Here is an 18,066-nt window from a genome sequence, read left to right as displayed (position 1 = left end):
GCATCATTTTGCTCTGCACACTTCTAAGGAATCCCTTGTGTTTGATGATGTAAATTAGTGACATAGCATATGTTAGAATACTGAGGCGGAAACCAAATGTTTCCATTAAAATTCTCAAATCTAGAGACTAGGTGAAAAGGGGAATGACTATCACAATGAAAAAAAAAAGGAAATTGATGACCCAGTACATTTTTCTTATTTGAAGATCCACTTTGCTTTTGACAATGACTTTAGCATTCCCCCCTTTCAGACCCTTTGTGCAATTTTTCTTGGTTCTTTCAGAGAGTAAGGTTGGTAGACATTCTCACTTCCTTTCAGCCTAGAGGAAATTAGGTCCAGCGAAGTCCAATCTCTTTCCCAGCATCTCAGGTTTTATTTATCTTGGTGACAAAATGGGAAAGAGATTGACTTCTGTTTGGCTTGCCTGATACCCAGCTGAGCTATCCAGTGTCTTCCCTATTTCCATCTAGTCAGTAGGACAAACACAAGTCTTAATCTCAACAGGATGTTTAAAGAAACTCAACGTGTATGTATTCATTTGGGGAAAAAGTAAGCAACTCTTGGAGAAGTCAGTAGTGGCTCTAGAGATTTAAAAATGTAATAAAATGTTCTGAAATTTGCTGCATTTATCTTACTTAAAGAGGCAGTATAGACCTTATTGTGGGATCTGTGAGTATGTATATGTTCATAAGTAAATAAAGCTTTTCTTGTTGTGGAAGATTCTAAAATAGGTAATAAAGCCATCCATGATATCATTGGCCCAAGAACACACGGTTTTAACGTATAAATTTCTGTGCTTTATTCCCAAATGCTTTGTATTCTGTTATATTTTTACTTTTTTCATATAAACTTTCATGTACAACCATTTTAAAAATTCACCAAGAATAACACTTGCCATTTAGTTGTATGAGAACACGTTCAGTAGCATAGTTTATGGCCTTGATAGCTAAAGGAAAGAGATTCCTCCTCCTCCTCATGTTAATTGGTCATTTATCAGTCACTAGCAGATCATTTGCCATTTGTTTTCTCCAGAGGCACACCTTGTTCATTGGAAACTTTAGAAATTCAGGCCCCCAGGTTTTCTCACTTCTGTAGATCACACCCAGAGTGACACTTTGAAGGTACACTTTCCTGTGAAATTTCCTGGGATCCCTTTGAAGTTCCAGGCTCTAAGAGCAGATGGTGCTGTCCATGGATTTTTTCTTCTGCCTCTTCTCAAAATCCCCCTTCCTTTCCCTGAAGGGAGCAGATGAGCCCATTAAAACAGGTGCTCTTTCTGCCCATATGCCTCCTATGTAGTATGTGACATGATTTCTACAAGACGGGCTTCCTGCTTCCCCTGGGAACACAAAGTTTACCTTTGTCCTAAGGAAAACCACTGACATGCTGTTGGTATGGGATGGTTCTGCTTTCTGTGGCCCATCCAAGGTAGGATGGCCTGCAGTCACCTCCAGCTAAAGCAGAGCCACCTAGCAGGATTTCTCAGTCTTGGAAAATTCTGCCGAAAAGGGATCTCTTTTAGTGCTTTCCATTAGGTCTTCACAGCTATTTTCAGCCCATCTGAATAGCTTTGGTTGAAATAAATTATAAATTGTCATCAGGAGCTTGGTTCCAACATTCATATTCATTAGATTTTAAGGTTTAATGATGATGTGGACCTAAAACAAATCTTTGATTTCTTCTTTTTTTAGCAGTCAAATGGAGTCTCTTGATTTTTGACTTTTTAAATACTGTTTTGTGGGCACATTTGGCTCCTGTCAATGGTGTGGCTTTTTTAAAAAGAAGAGTTTTGGCAACTAGCCAGCACAGAAGAGCAAATCCCTCTTTATTTGTAAAACAACTTGCTGGGTCACTTGAGCCTGGGATTTTTTAGAAGAGTCCATGGACTGCTTCTTCAGAGCAAACAGACTAACTGGTTACCACAATATGCTTTAGACTGGTTGATTTTGCACAGTTAATGGAAGGGCCATTAATTAATGTTTAGTTTATTGCCTCAACAAGATGTGAATATGTTGTTGTGGAAAGAATTCTAGATTAAGTCTGAAGCCTGCTTAAAATAGTCCATCCACTCCCTGCCCCTTATTTCCCCACTGGAAATACTTCACTTGCCAATATTTGTGTGTGACAGTCAAGAGCACGGAGGTGTCTGAATCTGTATAATACCCATCTCTTATGCCTTCCCTTCAGCTTCATGCTGTTCTCATTCAGCATTATAGTTTGGAGACCATTCATGCTGTCACTAATAGAGATAGCTTGTACCTTTTAACCTCTGCTTCATAGGTTGGCTGTCCCTGAGTTTATCTAGAACTTCCAGTCGTTTCCAGATTCTTTTTGTACTAGTCACGCTGCAGTGAGCAGCATGTACCTGTAAAACTTTGAATGTGGGTGTGAATATTTCACTATGATAGAGGATCCAAAGTACCCTTTATTTTATATATGAAAATCGTAAGAGATTGAGGATTTGAGATGGTCAGAGTTTCAGAACTGATAAGCAGAGTGTAAATTGAAGTCGTTTTCCCTGACTCCTCCAAACTAGTTGTAGATTCTTTACAAAGTTTTGTAGAGGGTTGTTGGAATCCTGGGCGATGACAAGTCTAGCAAAAGCTCACTCCTGTGAAGTATTGTTTATTCCAATGCACTAAGATCAGTCTGAATTAGAGAAAAATCTATATTTAAAGATGTAATATTAGACCATTTTAATGTGTACACAGTGACTCAAAACTAATATCACTTGATAAAATTCCTTAAGGGAATCTCATTAATGAACAAATCAAAGCACCTAATGATTATTTTTAAGAAAAAATGACACATCTAAATTGCTCAAGACAGTTATTCTCATCCATAGGCAAAATATTTCCCCTAGCATGTTAAAATGCAATATATATATATTGCATTTTATATATATAAATTGTTACAAATAATAAATATTAATATAGTCTATAAATATAAAGAAATATATATTTTTATATATTGCATTTTAACATGCGAGGCAAATGCTTTCTCCTAATTAGATAGAGTAAGATAACCATAACCATTTATTTTTCCTCCTGAATGGTGTAAATTAGCAAAGAAGGGTAAAAGGGTTGACATTTGAGGTCCCACCTGCTCTATGCCAGGTTTGAGGCTTTTAAACATTTTGTCTATTAAATTACCCCAAATGGGCACAAAGAGTCTTTAGTCTCTCCATTTCCTAAACTGAGGAATGAAGGACGGTAAAGCAACTGACTGAAATTAGCCTACGCAGATTTGCCAGAATTGAGAGAGTGGTAATCCTTGTCCTACAGTGGCATAGTTCCCTTAAAAGAGTCCTCAGACCTTCTGTGTCAAAATCTCCTGGGATATATTTTCATTCTGCAGGTTCCTGGGCCCCTGACGGTGGGCCCTGGGATTCTGCTCTGGTAAGAAGTTGCCAGGTCCTCCATGTGTGCTCTGAAGTCCCAGAGCCACTGTGCCAGACCGTGCTGACCTCCTTTCAGTGAGATGACAGTCCATCCCAGAAGAGTGGCCCCGCTGCCCATGGGGCTGAGCAGCCCCGCCACGCCCTCTTGCAGGCCCCATTAGCAGTGCTCCTCTGCACTTCCGCCTACTCACCCACTTCCGCCGCCTCCCCCTACTTGCATTGGACTTAGCACGCCTCGTGGTTTGACAAGTCACTTCTAAGTAGAGGTGAAATCATCACTACCTACAGATCGTGTTCCAAAAAAGGTTGACATTTCCGGTGCAAAGTCATCAGATCCCAATACATCAGGACCTGTATTGTGCCTAACACAGGTGGAATCTGCGTTTTGCAATCTAACCTTGGCTCAAACCAAAAATTAAAAAAAGAAAAAAAGAGAGAGGACAGCTTGCAGAAATGATTACTTTTTAAACACCGATAAACGCTGTGCTTTTCCTTTCCAGCCCTCCTTGGCCACACTCTTCTTGGTGACAGTTTTCCCATAAGTCTGCCCCTAATGGCTGCTGAGTTTCCCAGAAGTGAGAGCAACGGTCCCTTTCAGCTCTCCCTCTCCCAGTAAAGACAGTGGGGGGGTTTGGAAGAGCCTGCTAGGATCTGTGAGCACCTTTTCTCCTCTGCCTTTCTCTTTCTACATTATTATCTTTTTCTCTCAGCACCATGAAATTTCTCTTTTTACTTCCTAACCATCTGCTTTCGAGGGGCTGGTCCTGGGAAACTGAATAGGAGTGTACTTGCACGAGTGACGTGTGGAGAGGTGTGCCATGATCCAGAGGGGTTCCTAGACTGGCTTAGGTTTGTGATCTGTATGTGCTGGCAAAAGAGGATCTGTCTTTGTTTTGGTATTCAGCTCATCCAAATAAAGAAGGCATTTCCTCTCCTAAAAGGCAGGGGGGAAAAAAAGACTGAGAAAAAAATTTCTTTTTTAATTTTAACCATGGACTCCTCTGAAACTAAATATACACCCCCTTCCTCTGTCCTGATTGGTCCTCATCAACTGACAAGTGGATCGTGTGGAAAGGAAATATCTTGGACTTAATTGTAAGTTAAGTCTCTCTTAATCCAGAAGAGCATTTGAGATTCTGTCCAAGTGTTCAATTTCCCAGGCCGCTGAGGTCTGTGAATTTCTTTTCCCAGCCTCCAGGCTGCTGCAGTACAAGTCAGCATAGCTAATGCAGATAGATCTCCTGCCTCTCGCTCTCCTCCTCCCTCTGCTTTGATTCGATATGAACAGCCTGGTAACTCCGATGCTGGGGAGAAATCTGACATAACTCTGCAGATGGCTAGGTTGCCATGAAACACCTGGGGATTGTTCTTTAAGGAAAAGGTAACATTTATATGCTAATGATCTCTTCCCCCCCTCCCCCCAACCCCTTCCCTCCTTGTTGCATTTTTTCCAGGACTGCCAGTTCCCAAGAAGAGCCCAAAGTCGGTAAGGACTTGTCAGTTACTTGGTACTGGTTTTTTGGGGGGTGGAGGGTGGGAGGCTGGTGGTGGGAGGAGATGCTATCTGGCTGGACTTCACTAAATGTGTTTTAGAGTGGGTGGAGGAGACAAGAACCAAGGCTCATTTTATTAAGTTCTGGAGCTCCATTTGGTATAGAAGGTATTATCTGGGTTTGTCTTTAACTGTCCAGTGATTTGTAGGCAGGGTGCAGAAGCCTGGATAAAGAATGCACGTTTGTAATCTTCTCTGTATAAATGCTTCACAACTCTCATTCCAATGCATGAGTCTCTTAGATGTTTTAACTTGATATAAATGCTATTGTTTCTTTTGGGAGGAGGGAAAAAAAACCCTCCACCTGCTTCCTGAATAGCATTGCTCTCAACTGGTGTTTCCAGCCATTCACATGGGTGGATTCCCTCCCTAAGCTTTCTTATGCACTGGATGATAAATTATTTAAAAATTGTAAAGCCTGTAGGTTTACGGAGGAATAACTCTGTCCTGTGTATATGCCCATGCTCACATGGAAAATGCCCCAGAACTGAGAATAAGACATTTTCCCCTCTGTGGAAATGTCCTTTGTTGTTTTTCCGGCTTTAGCGGCATTATGCTGCAGGTATAGGATTCTTTAAAAAAAAAAAAATCAATGTTATGCTGTCCTTTCTAATCTGGTTTCCCTGAAGATGCATTACCTAGTTGACATGTTAGCTAATAGCTTAGAGGCTCTAGTGTTTTGCTTGGTGGTGGTGAGCTTCTACTCCCAGGGCACTGACAACAAATTAAAATGCTACTTAAAAACTCAAAATCTGGAACTCCGGTGCCTGTGCAATTGATCCAGGTGAAAGAACTTTTCCCAAATCTTTAACACCAAGATACAGAGAGAGGGGTGTGCTTCCTTGTGGCTTAGAATATTAGGGGGCGGGGGAGGGAAAATTGACAACCTTCTGCCATCCGGGAGCGGAGAACCCTTAAAAACTTTGCAGCTTATGTGCTGCAGCTGAATTTTTCCACCTGTCTCCAAGACTGGCAGCGAGAGGCAGAAGTTTATTCATGAGATGAGAGAGGGGGCTTCCTGCATTCATAAGCCCTGCTCCTAAGTTCTCCAAAGAGAAAAACCTGCAATAATTGATGTGATTCCAGTGGCATGATGCTATGGTGATGGGAACATGTGACTTTGTCTGCCTCCCTTGTCATTTTGTGTTAATGTCCAAGCTGAGAAGGGCTGGTCGGTGTCCGTGTTGGAACTATGGAGATTCCAAAGCCTCTGTGCGTGTGTGCATGTGCACACGTGTGTGCGTGTATGTGCATGCATATGTGTCTCCCCATCCCTGGGTCATAGTCCAGAAACCTTTTCAGCCTTCAGAAAAAAATAGAAGCACAACTGAGAGAGGTGTCACATGAGCTTGAGTTATCAGGAGTCATCCTTTTTTCTCCCCCGCCCCCTGGCATGCTGCGTGATGCATGGACTTACTTTATGCACTCCACATGAAATGGAGTCTTGACATGGAGCGTACTGGGGGAGAGAGCAGTTTGGCACAGGCAGGATGACATCAGTAGCAAGGTGTTCTGTGTTGTTTTGCATTCCATTTAAACTTGCTGTGCAAAAGGATCTTTGTAGATTCATTTGCATCTTTTTTTCCCCCAACACATTGTGGAATTTCCTGCTGAACTTAAAGGATATCAAACAGGTATAGGGGCCCGCATTCACCAAGTCAGTTAAGAATTCCCCATGACCGTTTATTTTTATGGAAGCCGTGTCATTAGCAAGCAGCAAACCAATTACTCAGGCTACATTCCTAGGGAAAAAGCCTCTCTTAACTGCTTTGCCCACAGTCTGCTGGCTCTTAATTACCACAAGCTAAGAGACTGGTGTGTTGCTGGGTTAGAAAAGAGCCAGCCCCCAGCCTGGGGCTTGTCCTTCCCTGGTTTCTCTGCCAGGACAGGGATGGTGGTTTTCACAGCATTGCTGGCACCCTCTGGCAGCTGCTGCACAAAACTGGGGGGGCTATCAGCCAAGGTCTGCTGTTGCCAGTTAGAGCCTTGCTAACATCTGTGATCAGTAGGAGTTCTGTACAGGTGGGTTGAAAGCTGTTCCCCTTTCCCAGTATGAATTTTGATGAAGTCCTGCCAGAGAGACAGATGACGATGAGATTTTTTTGGGTAGGATGGGAGGAAATCTGTGGGGAAGTTGAATGTCCTGGTTCCAGAACGCCATTCCCATAGTGACAGACAGACAGGCTGCAGAATGAAATGTACACTGTCTGTGCCTGGGTTATGATACGCTGAGAGTTACTGTTAGTTCTGAGATACACTGTCTGAACTGAGGATGGTGTCTGTTCTTTATTCATAGAGGCTCCTGATATTGTTGACTTGCTCATGTGACTGACAGCTTCCTTTGCCCTCATATCTTTTTTCCCCTAAAATTTCAATAATTAAGTAGTTGGGGTTTTTTTAGAACGGAAGGACTTCTCTTGTTTATCTCATTTCCCCTCCTGGATAGTCTCTGTAACTTACTCTCAATCAGCAATTTCACCTACTAGGTTTAGTGTAAATGTTAAATTTATGGTTTATATACTCATGGGGGACAATGGTGGTGTCTTAATAAAATCTTTCTAATTTAATACCTGGACATCCATATAGCATCAGGGATTTTTCTGCCAAATGGCAGAGACAAAAATAAGACATATTTGCTGTCAGGTTTTAGTCCTCACTGGGAAACATTTGGTGGCCCAATTTAATCATCTTGACTGGAAACTTGTTTAACAGAGACTCTGTCAAAATCGCACACAAGGATTTTGTGTGTGAGAATTGAAAACTCTCAGTATCACACTAAACCCTGAATTTGAAGTCAGTGTTCACCTAGGTTTGTTCGATAGTTCATTTCCCAACCGTTGCTTTCTTTTCTCTCTTCTTTCATCTGCCCATCTAGCCATACATTTCTCTTTTATCTACTCATCCTTTCATCCATCCATTCAGCAAGCTGGTGTTGAAAAACTACCAAGTGTCAGGGTTGGTGTGAGCCACTGGAAATGATGTAATAAATAAGATGGTGCCTTCTTGGAGCCTACAAATGATTTATTGATTGCTCCTTTCAAAAAAAGGATGCCCTGTCACAGATCAGTAAAAACTTTCATGCATTTGTTCCATCAATGGGTATTTATTGGGTATCTCCTATGAGCCAGACCCAGACCCAGGAACTAAAACAGAAAACATTCAAGCCCTCATACAACTGGAGAGAGAGAAAAAGACAAATCTATACTCACCGTCTTCATGAGGCCTAAAGTCTGATGAGCATGTATTTTTAAAAGGTAGCCAAGCAGATATACAACATTGAACAAGTATACACGTAATAAAAGTCATTGAGCGCTTAATGATGATAACCTTAGTGAAGTAGTCATCCAAAGCCATAAAAAGCCATTTGAAAAATTGAGTTAGATGCTGTGATGGGGCTATGAAACTCTTCTGAGTTCCCCAGCAGCCTATGCAATGTAGGTAACCACATTATTTACTTATCTTTTATTTTCAAATTAAAAAAAAAAGCATAATGTGTTCACTAAAGAGACAGTATGTTTCTAGTTTTGAAAAAAAGTTCTCGCACAAAGTTTTCCTGCTACTGCTGTTGCTAAGTTGCTTCAGTCGTGTCCGACTCTGTGCGACTCCATAGACGGCAGCCCACCAGGCTCCCCCGTCCCTGGGATTCTCCAGGCAAGAACACTGGAGTGGGTTGCCATTTCCTTCTCCAATGCATGAAAGTGAAAAGTGAAAGTGAAGTCGTGCAGTTGTATCCAACTCTTCGCAACCCCATGGACTGCAGCCTACCAGGCTCCTCTGTCCATGGGATTTTCCAGGCAAGAGTACTGGAGTGGGGTGCCATTGCCTTCTCCAAAGTTTTCCTAAAGGACGCCAAATGATGGGCAAAGAAGTATCTTCAGTGAACACAATGGATGAAAGTAGCAACAACAACAGGTTTCTGTTCCACTGTTCTCTGTCCCTTACTCCTGGAAGGACTGCCAAAGACATAGTTGACAGCTAGTCATTAAAAAATACAAGAGAGAGATGTTAGGCAATGTACACAGTTAAGTAACCCAGCCTGAATCCGCCTGAATGCCGCCTCTTTCTCACATTCTCCGTTGCCTTAGTGCCCCGAATGCCACCTGACCCAGAACCAGGACAGTGGTACAGCCCACCTAAGTCCAAGCTGCAAGGAAAAGCAGTGGGAGAAGCAGATGGTAGAAGGCCTAGGGTTGCTTACGTAAGTCTTCTTGCCTCTCATTGCTCACAGTAGCTCAGACCCTCAGCCCTTTGGAGCCCTACAAAATAGACTTTGCTGTTGTATTTGACTCCATTAAAACATGCGTAATTCATTTTCATATTAATCAATACTTCCCTTTTCTTCTCCATTAACTCCTTCCTCTTTCTTGCTTTTTGGAAAAAAATCATTTGACTTAGACCCATAAATGATAAAAGAAAGAGAAAAAAGGACCGTCCTCTGCTTTGGCTTGTATTTGAGACTGATTTTGGAGCAACCTTTAATGACATTGGCCTAATACCTCATCAGCACTTGGAGTTTTTCCTGTTGTCCATGTAAATCACTGCAGTGGCCTTCAGTCTTGGCAGATACATGAACTGTAAATAATTTTGCTTTAAAAATGGATCAATTTGTCATTTTTAAGCCACATGAATTCTTTTCATCATTTAAGCACCTAAGTGCTGTCTGTATTAGTTTGCTCTTCTGAGCAAATATTTTCAGCTCACTTTATAAGTACCTCGACTTTGAAATCATTCTGTGAAATACTAATGAGCTGACTTTTTCCCCCGTTCCCATTTGTAAAATCCATTGCATCTTTCCAATTTCCCTGGCCTGTCAGTAATAAGGAAATCATTTGTTTTAGGGGGATTGGATCAGTGTTATTTTCAAAGGTCTTATGACACAAGTTCAAGGCTAGTGTGTGGCCAAGGACTTCCAAGGAGTTTTCAAAATTGAACCCGTTTCTTTCTTCCTAGTTGGCCCTGATGTGATACTCAGAAATAAAAAGTCTTGCTCCAAAAGTGTCCACCTAGTGATAACAGCTTGTGTTGGAGATATTCAGCTCAATATGTGGTACTCCTTTCCAATCGTTTATTTAAGCTGGAGACCTAAAGGTAGATATCCATGTCTCTAGGATCTCCTTTTCCTCTGCCTAACCATTCCTCCTCCCCTCTGCTCCTCCTCCTCCTCTTCTCCTCCTTTCAAGCTTTCAGCAATGCCTGTCAATCTGGCACCAAAGCGTCTTTTGACTTTACCTGTCCCTCCCCTTTGTCGCTGCTTTTCCCCTGGGGTAAACCACCCTCGGTCCTTCACCTGTTCTGTACAGTAGCCTCCTGACTGGTGTTATGCTTTTACTCCCATCCCCGCCCACATATTCTCCAGGTAGAAGCCAGACCAAACTTTCTGGAAATAAGTTGGCTCTTGGCACATCCCTGCTTTAATTTGTTAATGGAGTCTTCCTCCCCAGAACTGAGAGTGAACCCAGACTCCTTAGAGTAGCCCACAAGGCCCTTGCATTATTTGGTCTCCAAGTTCATCTCAGGCCACCTCTGCACCCCGCCTGCCCCCCAACCCCAGTGTGCCTCCATAGCCGTCTCTCAGTTCTTCTAACAGTTTAGGCTCCGTTTTGCTTTGCAGACTTAGCACATGCTGCTTTTAGCAATGGAATATTCTTCCAGAAGCCACCCCTTACTATTTTCCTAAAGGATGTTGCAGTATGTTGTCATCAGTCTGTGTTGATTATTTGATTACTGTCCATCTACATGCACATGTACACACGCACACACACGTACCTCCCCTAATAACTTCTCAGATAATATCTCTTTCTTACTTATACATTATATCTTTCAGAATCTGGCTCACAGCAGGCGATCAGTATATATTTATTGGATGAGGGAATAAATGTATGGCAGGTATTTACTCAAGAGGGGCTGTTCTGGGTGTTCTGTCATTGATGTTCTGGGTGTTTGCACCATCCATGTTCTTAGCATGCACAGAACTACTTCAGCATGTATGCATGTGTGGGTGCCAAGTAGCTTCAATCGTGTCCAATTCTTTGCAACCACGTGGACTGTAGCCCACCAGACTCTTCTGTCCATGGGATTCTCCTGGCAAGAATAATGGGGAGGATTACCATGCCCTTCTACAGGGGATCTTCCAGACCCAGGGAATCCAACCCATGTCTCTTATGTTTTCTGCAATGACAGGCAGGTTCTTTACCACTGATGCTACCTGGGAAGCCCTTGAAAGTATATCTTTAACTATTAATGCTTATTTGGGGGCCAGTTTCTCACCTAGAAAAATGAGGTGAAAGATAGTCATACTATCTTTGCATTTTTCTGATGCAAGTCAGATCCTGTGTTATAACAAGTTCAGAAGTAAATCTGTTCTTATGCCCCAAGTCTTCTGGGAGGTAATGCAGACTGTTGAAAGGCATACAAGATGACTTTAATTTGAGAGCTATATAAACATTGGTTTTCTCCTGGACAGTTCTGGACCTTAACCAAATAAAAGACAATGTCACAGCTAATTAACATGTTCTCAGAAAATAAAAAGGTGTATTTTGAACTTCTCTACACCCACCGAACATAGCTTCAGAAAGTTTAGGTGCCAAGATATTAAATACAGAATGCATCTTCCAATTAAGTCATTTTTATAATTGAACTTGAGAAGAAACATAAAGCAAGGTTAAATCTTATCAGGGAAAAGTCCAAAAAGCTTCCAGATGCTCATATGTTTAGCCCCTGAGGGTAGGTTAGAATTATTCCAATTAGTGATAGGTTAGTGGTGGCATAGTTTTTAAAGCATATTCTCAGGATGCTGCTTTGCTTTGATTTTCCACATTTAGGAACAAAGTTTAGATGGGATTCAAAGGGGATGCAGAGGTGCAGTTTGATGGAGAGGCAGGTTTGCAAACTCAGTCTGGATCATATCTGTCATTTTGTGATAAATTGGACCTAAATGTGTCCTTTATGGGAAAGTTGAGAAAAGGTGATAAAAATTTTTAAATGGCCTAAGCCATTTCCAGTAAACTTCATTTACACTCTTTGGTTATGGTGAGGCTGTCTCTTTAGTTAAACACAAGATTTCCAGGTCCTCCATGTCAGATCTGTTACACTGGGATAGCCATCAGAGTGTCTTGGAAACCCCTGAGGTGACAGACAGAATCTCTGTGCATGCCTTTGTGGGCATGTGTGTGAGAGCACATGTGTTCTCTGTTGGAGAAATGTCCAAACTCTTTCAGTGGGACAGGGCTGTCGGAAGAAGGGTGTGAGGTTTCCCTCAGGTAATCCTGTAGTGGCCCTCACAGGGTCCCAGAGGCTTCATGAAGAGGAGCCTCTGTACAAAGGATGTGAGAGCTTCCAGAGTCTGAGTCCGACTTTAACCGTAAACTGAACTTAGTGATAATGGTCGGAACCCACATCTGTCATTTGCTACTCGTTTGAAAAGCTGGGAAAGGGAGGGCATTTGAAGAGAAGGATGCAACTCTCATGGTAAACCCAGAGGTTCTTCATCTATTGAATTGTTTGCTTTCACTTTTATTTATTTATTTTAAGTTTTTCACTTTTTTATTAATTCAGCTATTTATTTTATTTTTTAAAATTTTAAAAAATTAAGTTTATTTTAAATAATTTTAAATTATTTTAATTGGACACTACTTTACGGTATTGTAGTGGTTTTTGCCATACATTGACATGAATCAGCCATGGGTGTATATGTGCCCCCCATTCTAAACGCCCCTCCTGCCTCGCTCCCCATCCCATCCCTCAGGGCTGTTCCCGTGCACTGGCTTTGAGTGCCCTGTTTCATGCATGGAACTTGGACTGGTCGTCTTTTTCACATATGGTAATATACATGTTGCTTTCACTTTTAAAATATCATTTTCCTCCTCGTCCACGTGGTAGTCACTTAGTTCTGTCCAGTTCTTTGCAACACTATGGACTATAGTCCACCAGGTTCCTCTGACCACGGGGATTCTCCAGGCAAGAATACTGGAGTGGGTTGCCATGCCCTTCTCCAAGGGATCTTCCCAACGTAGGGATCAAACCCCATCTCCTGAATTACAGGCAGATCTTTACCATTTGAGCCACCAGGGAAGCCCCCTCCCCCACTCCTTTCTAGGCGGGCGGAAACAAAACGCTTCCAAATTGTAAAAAGTAGAAAGTTACAGCCCCATTAATTCTCCTTACTAAGGTTCATTTCTAAATGAAAACAGGTTTACATTTGGTCTGGATTATAAAAACATTCTCTGTGCATTATGCAAGTAAGAAGTAGGCAGTACAGGAAAATACAAGAGGGGGAAAATTCCCCCCTAACCCAATATATTTTCTGTTTGTGCTGGGATGTTTACACACCCAAAATGGGCTGACACTGCACATATTTGTTTATAACGGAGACCCTTGTAAAGACTGCAGTGAAGAGAAAAACAAATTCCCATATATGTGTATAAGGGGGTAGGAGTGTATCCGTCATTAACATTTTTCTGACTCTGAACATCTTCAGCATGTCTCTAGGGGAAGCAAGAAGGCAGTATTGACCTTCTTAGGAAATAGAAAGGGGATACCTGGCCCTGAGAGCTGAATTCACCTTGGTGGGGGGCATTGTTGGAAGTTGGCAGAACCAGGTTCTGTCCCAAGTCTTGGAATGCTGATCCATCCAGGTCTGAACTGAGCCCCTGGTCCTCCAAAGGGAACGTGGTGATGTGGGGTAATGGTGATGGTTGTCCTTGCCGGTGTGTTTTCCTGACCTCTTCGTCAGCTTTTCCCTTGCGTCTGAGTGCGTTAAGCCTCTCATACCATTGATTACCAAGACTTCTTTGCTAGTTTAGAGTACGTTCCTCAAGTTTCTCCCACAGGCCACACCGAGTATAATTTTAAAGCATGTATTTTACCTTCATGAAACGCGTGCCCCATTTTCCTCAACTTTGAATCCTTGCTAAAACCTATATTCAGATCTGTAATCTGGAACAGTCAAGGGAAAATTAAGTTTTTGTCCTCCTTGACCTTACTTTGATGTTTATTTCAAAGCAAGGACTGGAAAGGGAAGGAGTAGAGGGACCTAAGAAGTAAATGAGAGGGACCTTGGAAATTTCCGTTGAGGTGGGAATAAAAGTTGGAGGCTACCTGGGGAGAGAGCAAGGAAGAATGATGTGATAGGACTGATCGTGAGGCCAAGGGCAAGAGTTTGATACTATAAAGAACATTAGGGAACTGGAATGTCTAGGTCAGAGATCTTATAAGCTACTTGATAGGCTACACAGAATCTATAACACAAGCTGGAGATGCCCTTTTACTATAACTGTAGGGATAGTGTGCTGTAAGAGACAGGACTCCAGGATTTTTCTTTTGAATGAGGAGAACACACACCTGGGCTTACCACATCTTTCGCTGGAGAAAATAAGAGCAGAAATTATTTTATTTCCCATCCAGTATTTTTCCTCCCACTAGATTTTGCTCTCCCTTCAGTGGTCCTTTCTACAAAGAGCATCTCATAAAATGGGAAGGGTCTTTTGCTGAGCATATTTTAAGGAACAGGAATTTGCTTATTCTAACTGAAATTCTAGTGAAACTCTGTGCCTTTGACTACTGCTTGGAGTTTGAACAAGTCAGTGCACATCTAAGAAGGCTTAGCCCTGGAGGTCAACCCATATATAAAGTTGGATCTTGGTTTTCAACCAACAGTAGTTATCAGGAGATCAGAGGTGAAATGTGATGCCTGCAAAACTGATTCACTAAGAATTATGAGAGCTCTTCAGATAGTAGTTATTTATATAGTTGTAAGTACAAGCGCACACATAATGCTAGGCATGGGTTGTTTTTTTTAAAGATCTGATCCTTATTTCTTACAGACTAGAAAGACTGATAGTAAACCCTTAACTAGAGGTTGGGTATTTTATTATTGAAAGATGGAAAATGCAGGATCTGAAGGAACCTTGTTAACCCTGATTTACTTTCTTGGATATTTTAGCCTTCTGTTTAAACCATGCATGATATTTTCTGTTAGATATTTGATTTTAAAATGACAATGTTTATGCAAGTATTAAGATGGAAGGATTTAACTCCTGAATAAAATTCTTTGTAATTAGAAAAAAAGAAGATGTTAAAACAGATACATCTCATAATAAACAAGCCTGGTGTCTTAGCTGAGAACCTGTGATGAAAATTGGATTTGTTTTCTGCTCCAGCCCTGAAAGCAGTATGTTTTGTGATGATGTCCTTCTATCTGGCCCACCCCTCTATCTGTCTGTCAATCACCTGGAGATTTATCTGCATTCAACATGAGCCCGACGAAGGTGGAAGCCAAAATGTTGTTGATAAATTTATGTATGTGTGCACAGAAGTGATGAACAAAAAGTGAGCTGATGGAAAACACCCACTCAGGGAACCAATAATAATCTTCTCTTCTTGCCCCTCTCACTTGCTTCCTTTCAGCAACCACTGGAAAGAAAAGACAGCCAGAATAGTTCCCAGCATAGTGTCGCCAGCCACCGAAGCCTGCACACTGCCTCCCCCAGCCACAGCACACAGGTGCTGCCCGAGCTCCCACCCGCCGAGGCCCCGGCTCCAGATCAGACCGACAATTCTGGGCAGAAAAAACCAGATCCTTTTAAAATCTGGGCCCAGTCCAGGAGCATGTATGAAAATCGACGTAAGTAGCACCCTGGCTCCTGTCTTGCCTGGACCCCATCTTGGTGCTCCAACTCTGTCTTGAGGGTTGTTGAGAATAGATTGTCAGTGTGTGAACAGGAGAGAGGTGAATCCGGGTGAAAGGTGACAGCATCTCAGAGCAGTGATAGAATCTGCTGGACATTCATGGAGGCTCTGTTCTGTCATCTCTTTGGGCGGGGTGGGGTAGTCATGGATGGTCATCAGATGAAGGGCCTGGGGGAAAAATGGCTTTATTTTTCCTTTCTGTTAGAAGAAGTGGCAGATAAGAACTACTGCCTCATTAATGCTTCCCTGCGTGGAGACGGTGGCCTCCTTCGAGCTCCTGTCTAGTGAAAGGGCTCTCATATACAATAGAACATAAATACGATTGGTGTGGATTACAAGAGTAATAAGAAGAAATTCAGTGCTTTTTTAGTGGTCTCTTGGTTTTTAAGAATACTTATAATGTTTTAAACTGTTATTAATCTTTCTAAACATTCCTTTCAAAAAGGAAAAAAACAAGCAGTGGGTATTTGTGCTTTAATTGTTCATGCTGTAGTTTTGTGTATTCCTTCAGCTTCACCTTTTTGATAAATATGAACTACTGTTGTCTTATTGGCTCTGATAAACTGAATAGTCCCTGGACTTTTTTTTTTTGCTTTTTATTATGAGATGATTTCCAAAGACTGTTCACCACAAATAATATTCATTTATCTTACTAAATCCATGTTCCTAAAAATGCTTTAATCTTAGGGCGTGCAAATAGACACCCCTTCTCCTTTTTTTTTAGCTGTTGATTTTACTGACGTTTTTTCGTACGTGTGGTCAGGACAAAGTAACTATAAAGTACATGCACTTTAGATTGTCATGGGATAGGAGAGCATGTTTAATGAGGGTCTGCTAAAGGGTCTGATTAAAATTGGGATAGAGAAAGGAATCACTCTGTCCATCCTCATGGCCCCCACTCCCCTCAGCATAAGTGTCCTTTGGAGTCACAGCTGGGGTTCTCTCCGTACAGCCCTCTGGAGAGGCGAGACGCAGAGGTGATGGGGGCTGTGGGAAGTGCTACAGCCTGCTGCCCACCCACTTGGACTTGGCCAGGAGGCAGTCCCTGGCTGGCTGAAGCAGCTCCTCTGTGACCCAAACCGGACAGGAGAGTGAACCCAGCAACCTGTCTGAAAGCAGGCCACACTGCTGGGTGAAAGTCAGCACTTAGGGGACACAAGGCCTGTCTGCAGTCTTGGTGATGGTCAAGTGTTAGAAGTTACCCAGAGGTTTGTCTGTCTCCTTTTCCTCTCCAAGGGAGAGACATCATTACCTTCTCACTACAGTAGTATGTGGAATTAAGTACAGTCTTTTGGCTAAGGTTTCACTATGCTGGCAAAAGCCCGATAATTTGTGAAGGATTTATTTAGTCTCTGGACTAGAAAGACCCCTGGAGTATGCCTGACTTCAGGCCAGAAGAAATGAAGTTCCATTTGGAGCATCCCTTGTAAGCAGTTTTGCTAAACATGAACCTGGCGTCTGTTTTCACTGGGACTTCTCATTGATTGTAATTATTTCATTGAAGAAAAGTTTTTCAAAGAGTATGTTCACATTCCCTTCACATTTCCAAGCACACGGCTCCTCCAATCAATGACCCAACTTCAGCTGATGTGAAGATACTGCTTTATTGACCATGTCCCTGCTCTTCTCAGTTAGTACATATTTATGACTGAGTTTCCCATGTATGAATCTTTTTGCAGTAAAACAAATTGTGTTCTGAAGTGCTGGTGAGGGCTACATGGATTGACAGACAATTCTAACACACCCGAGGAACACAAGGCTGTAGCTCAGATGCCATTTTTACCTTGATGGAAATGGTATTTCTGTTATATCAAGCGGTATTTCTATTATATCAAGACTTTGGTATTTACTTTTTTAAAAGTTTTCACCAGGAAAAAAAAAAAAAACTAATTCTGCCATAGCCAGCTGCTCTAAACCTAGAATGAGAAGCAGACCGAAACATTTGGAATGGTGCCTCTTTAGGCCTTGACTTTCTAGGACATCTAAGGAACAGGATCTAGCAGCACAAATGAGAAGCAATTTTTTTGTGTGTGTGTGATTAGAGGCTCCATAATTGAGTGATCGTAGAACCTAATTGATGTTAAAATTCACACGGATTTCTTCCTCACAACTAAATGAGGATAATGATAAGATTTCTCTCTCCATGTTATTCAGTATCTATCACAGATTTTTTTTTTCTTCACAATATCTATTGAATGAACCTACATTAGTCTTGTCTTTTAATCAGTATTTTGCTTTATTCCAGATCAGTTTCTGCCATTCCCACAGGCTGTTTCTTAATCTGCTTTTTTGAAAAAAAGAAAAATTGCAACATGTAGCCGCATTAAGTGTGATTCCCTGCCCCTCCCTGCAAGGCAAAGTACTCCAGGAAAAACAGGAAAATTAAAGTCAACGGGAGCACCTTCATTGTACCCTTAATTTATCCCCC

At 41.9% G+C, this 18,066-nt stretch overlaps 1 protein-coding gene across 23 annotated transcripts in view; it reads left to right on the top strand.

The window, feature by feature from the left end:
* The window catches only part of MAGI1 (membrane associated guanylate kinase, WW and PDZ domain containing 1), a 639,211-nt gene that overhangs the window by 587,085 nt on the left and 34,060 nt on the right, over nt 1–18,066 (top strand). For all 23 annotated transcript variants that reach the window (XM_027523585.1, XM_027523581.1, XM_027523580.1 and 20 more), the window contains 2 exons: nt 4,855–4,886; nt 15,357–15,573. In XM_027523585.1, coding sequence (XP_027379386.1) covers nt 4,855–4,886; nt 15,357–15,573 — 249 coding nt within the window. The remainder of the gene's footprint in view (nt 1–4,854; nt 4,887–15,356; nt 15,574–18,066) is intronic.

The sequence above is a fragment of the Bos indicus x Bos taurus genome, chromosome 22, assembly GCF_003369695.1.
Source record: "Bos indicus x Bos taurus breed Angus x Brahman F1 hybrid chromosome 22, Bos_hybrid_MaternalHap_v2.0, whole genome shotgun sequence".
Lineage (NCBI taxonomy): Eukaryota > Metazoa > Chordata > Mammalia > Artiodactyla > Bovidae > Bos > Bos indicus x Bos taurus.
Note: the sequence above shows the minus strand (reverse complement) of the source record. Positions and strands in the feature narration are given on the sequence as shown.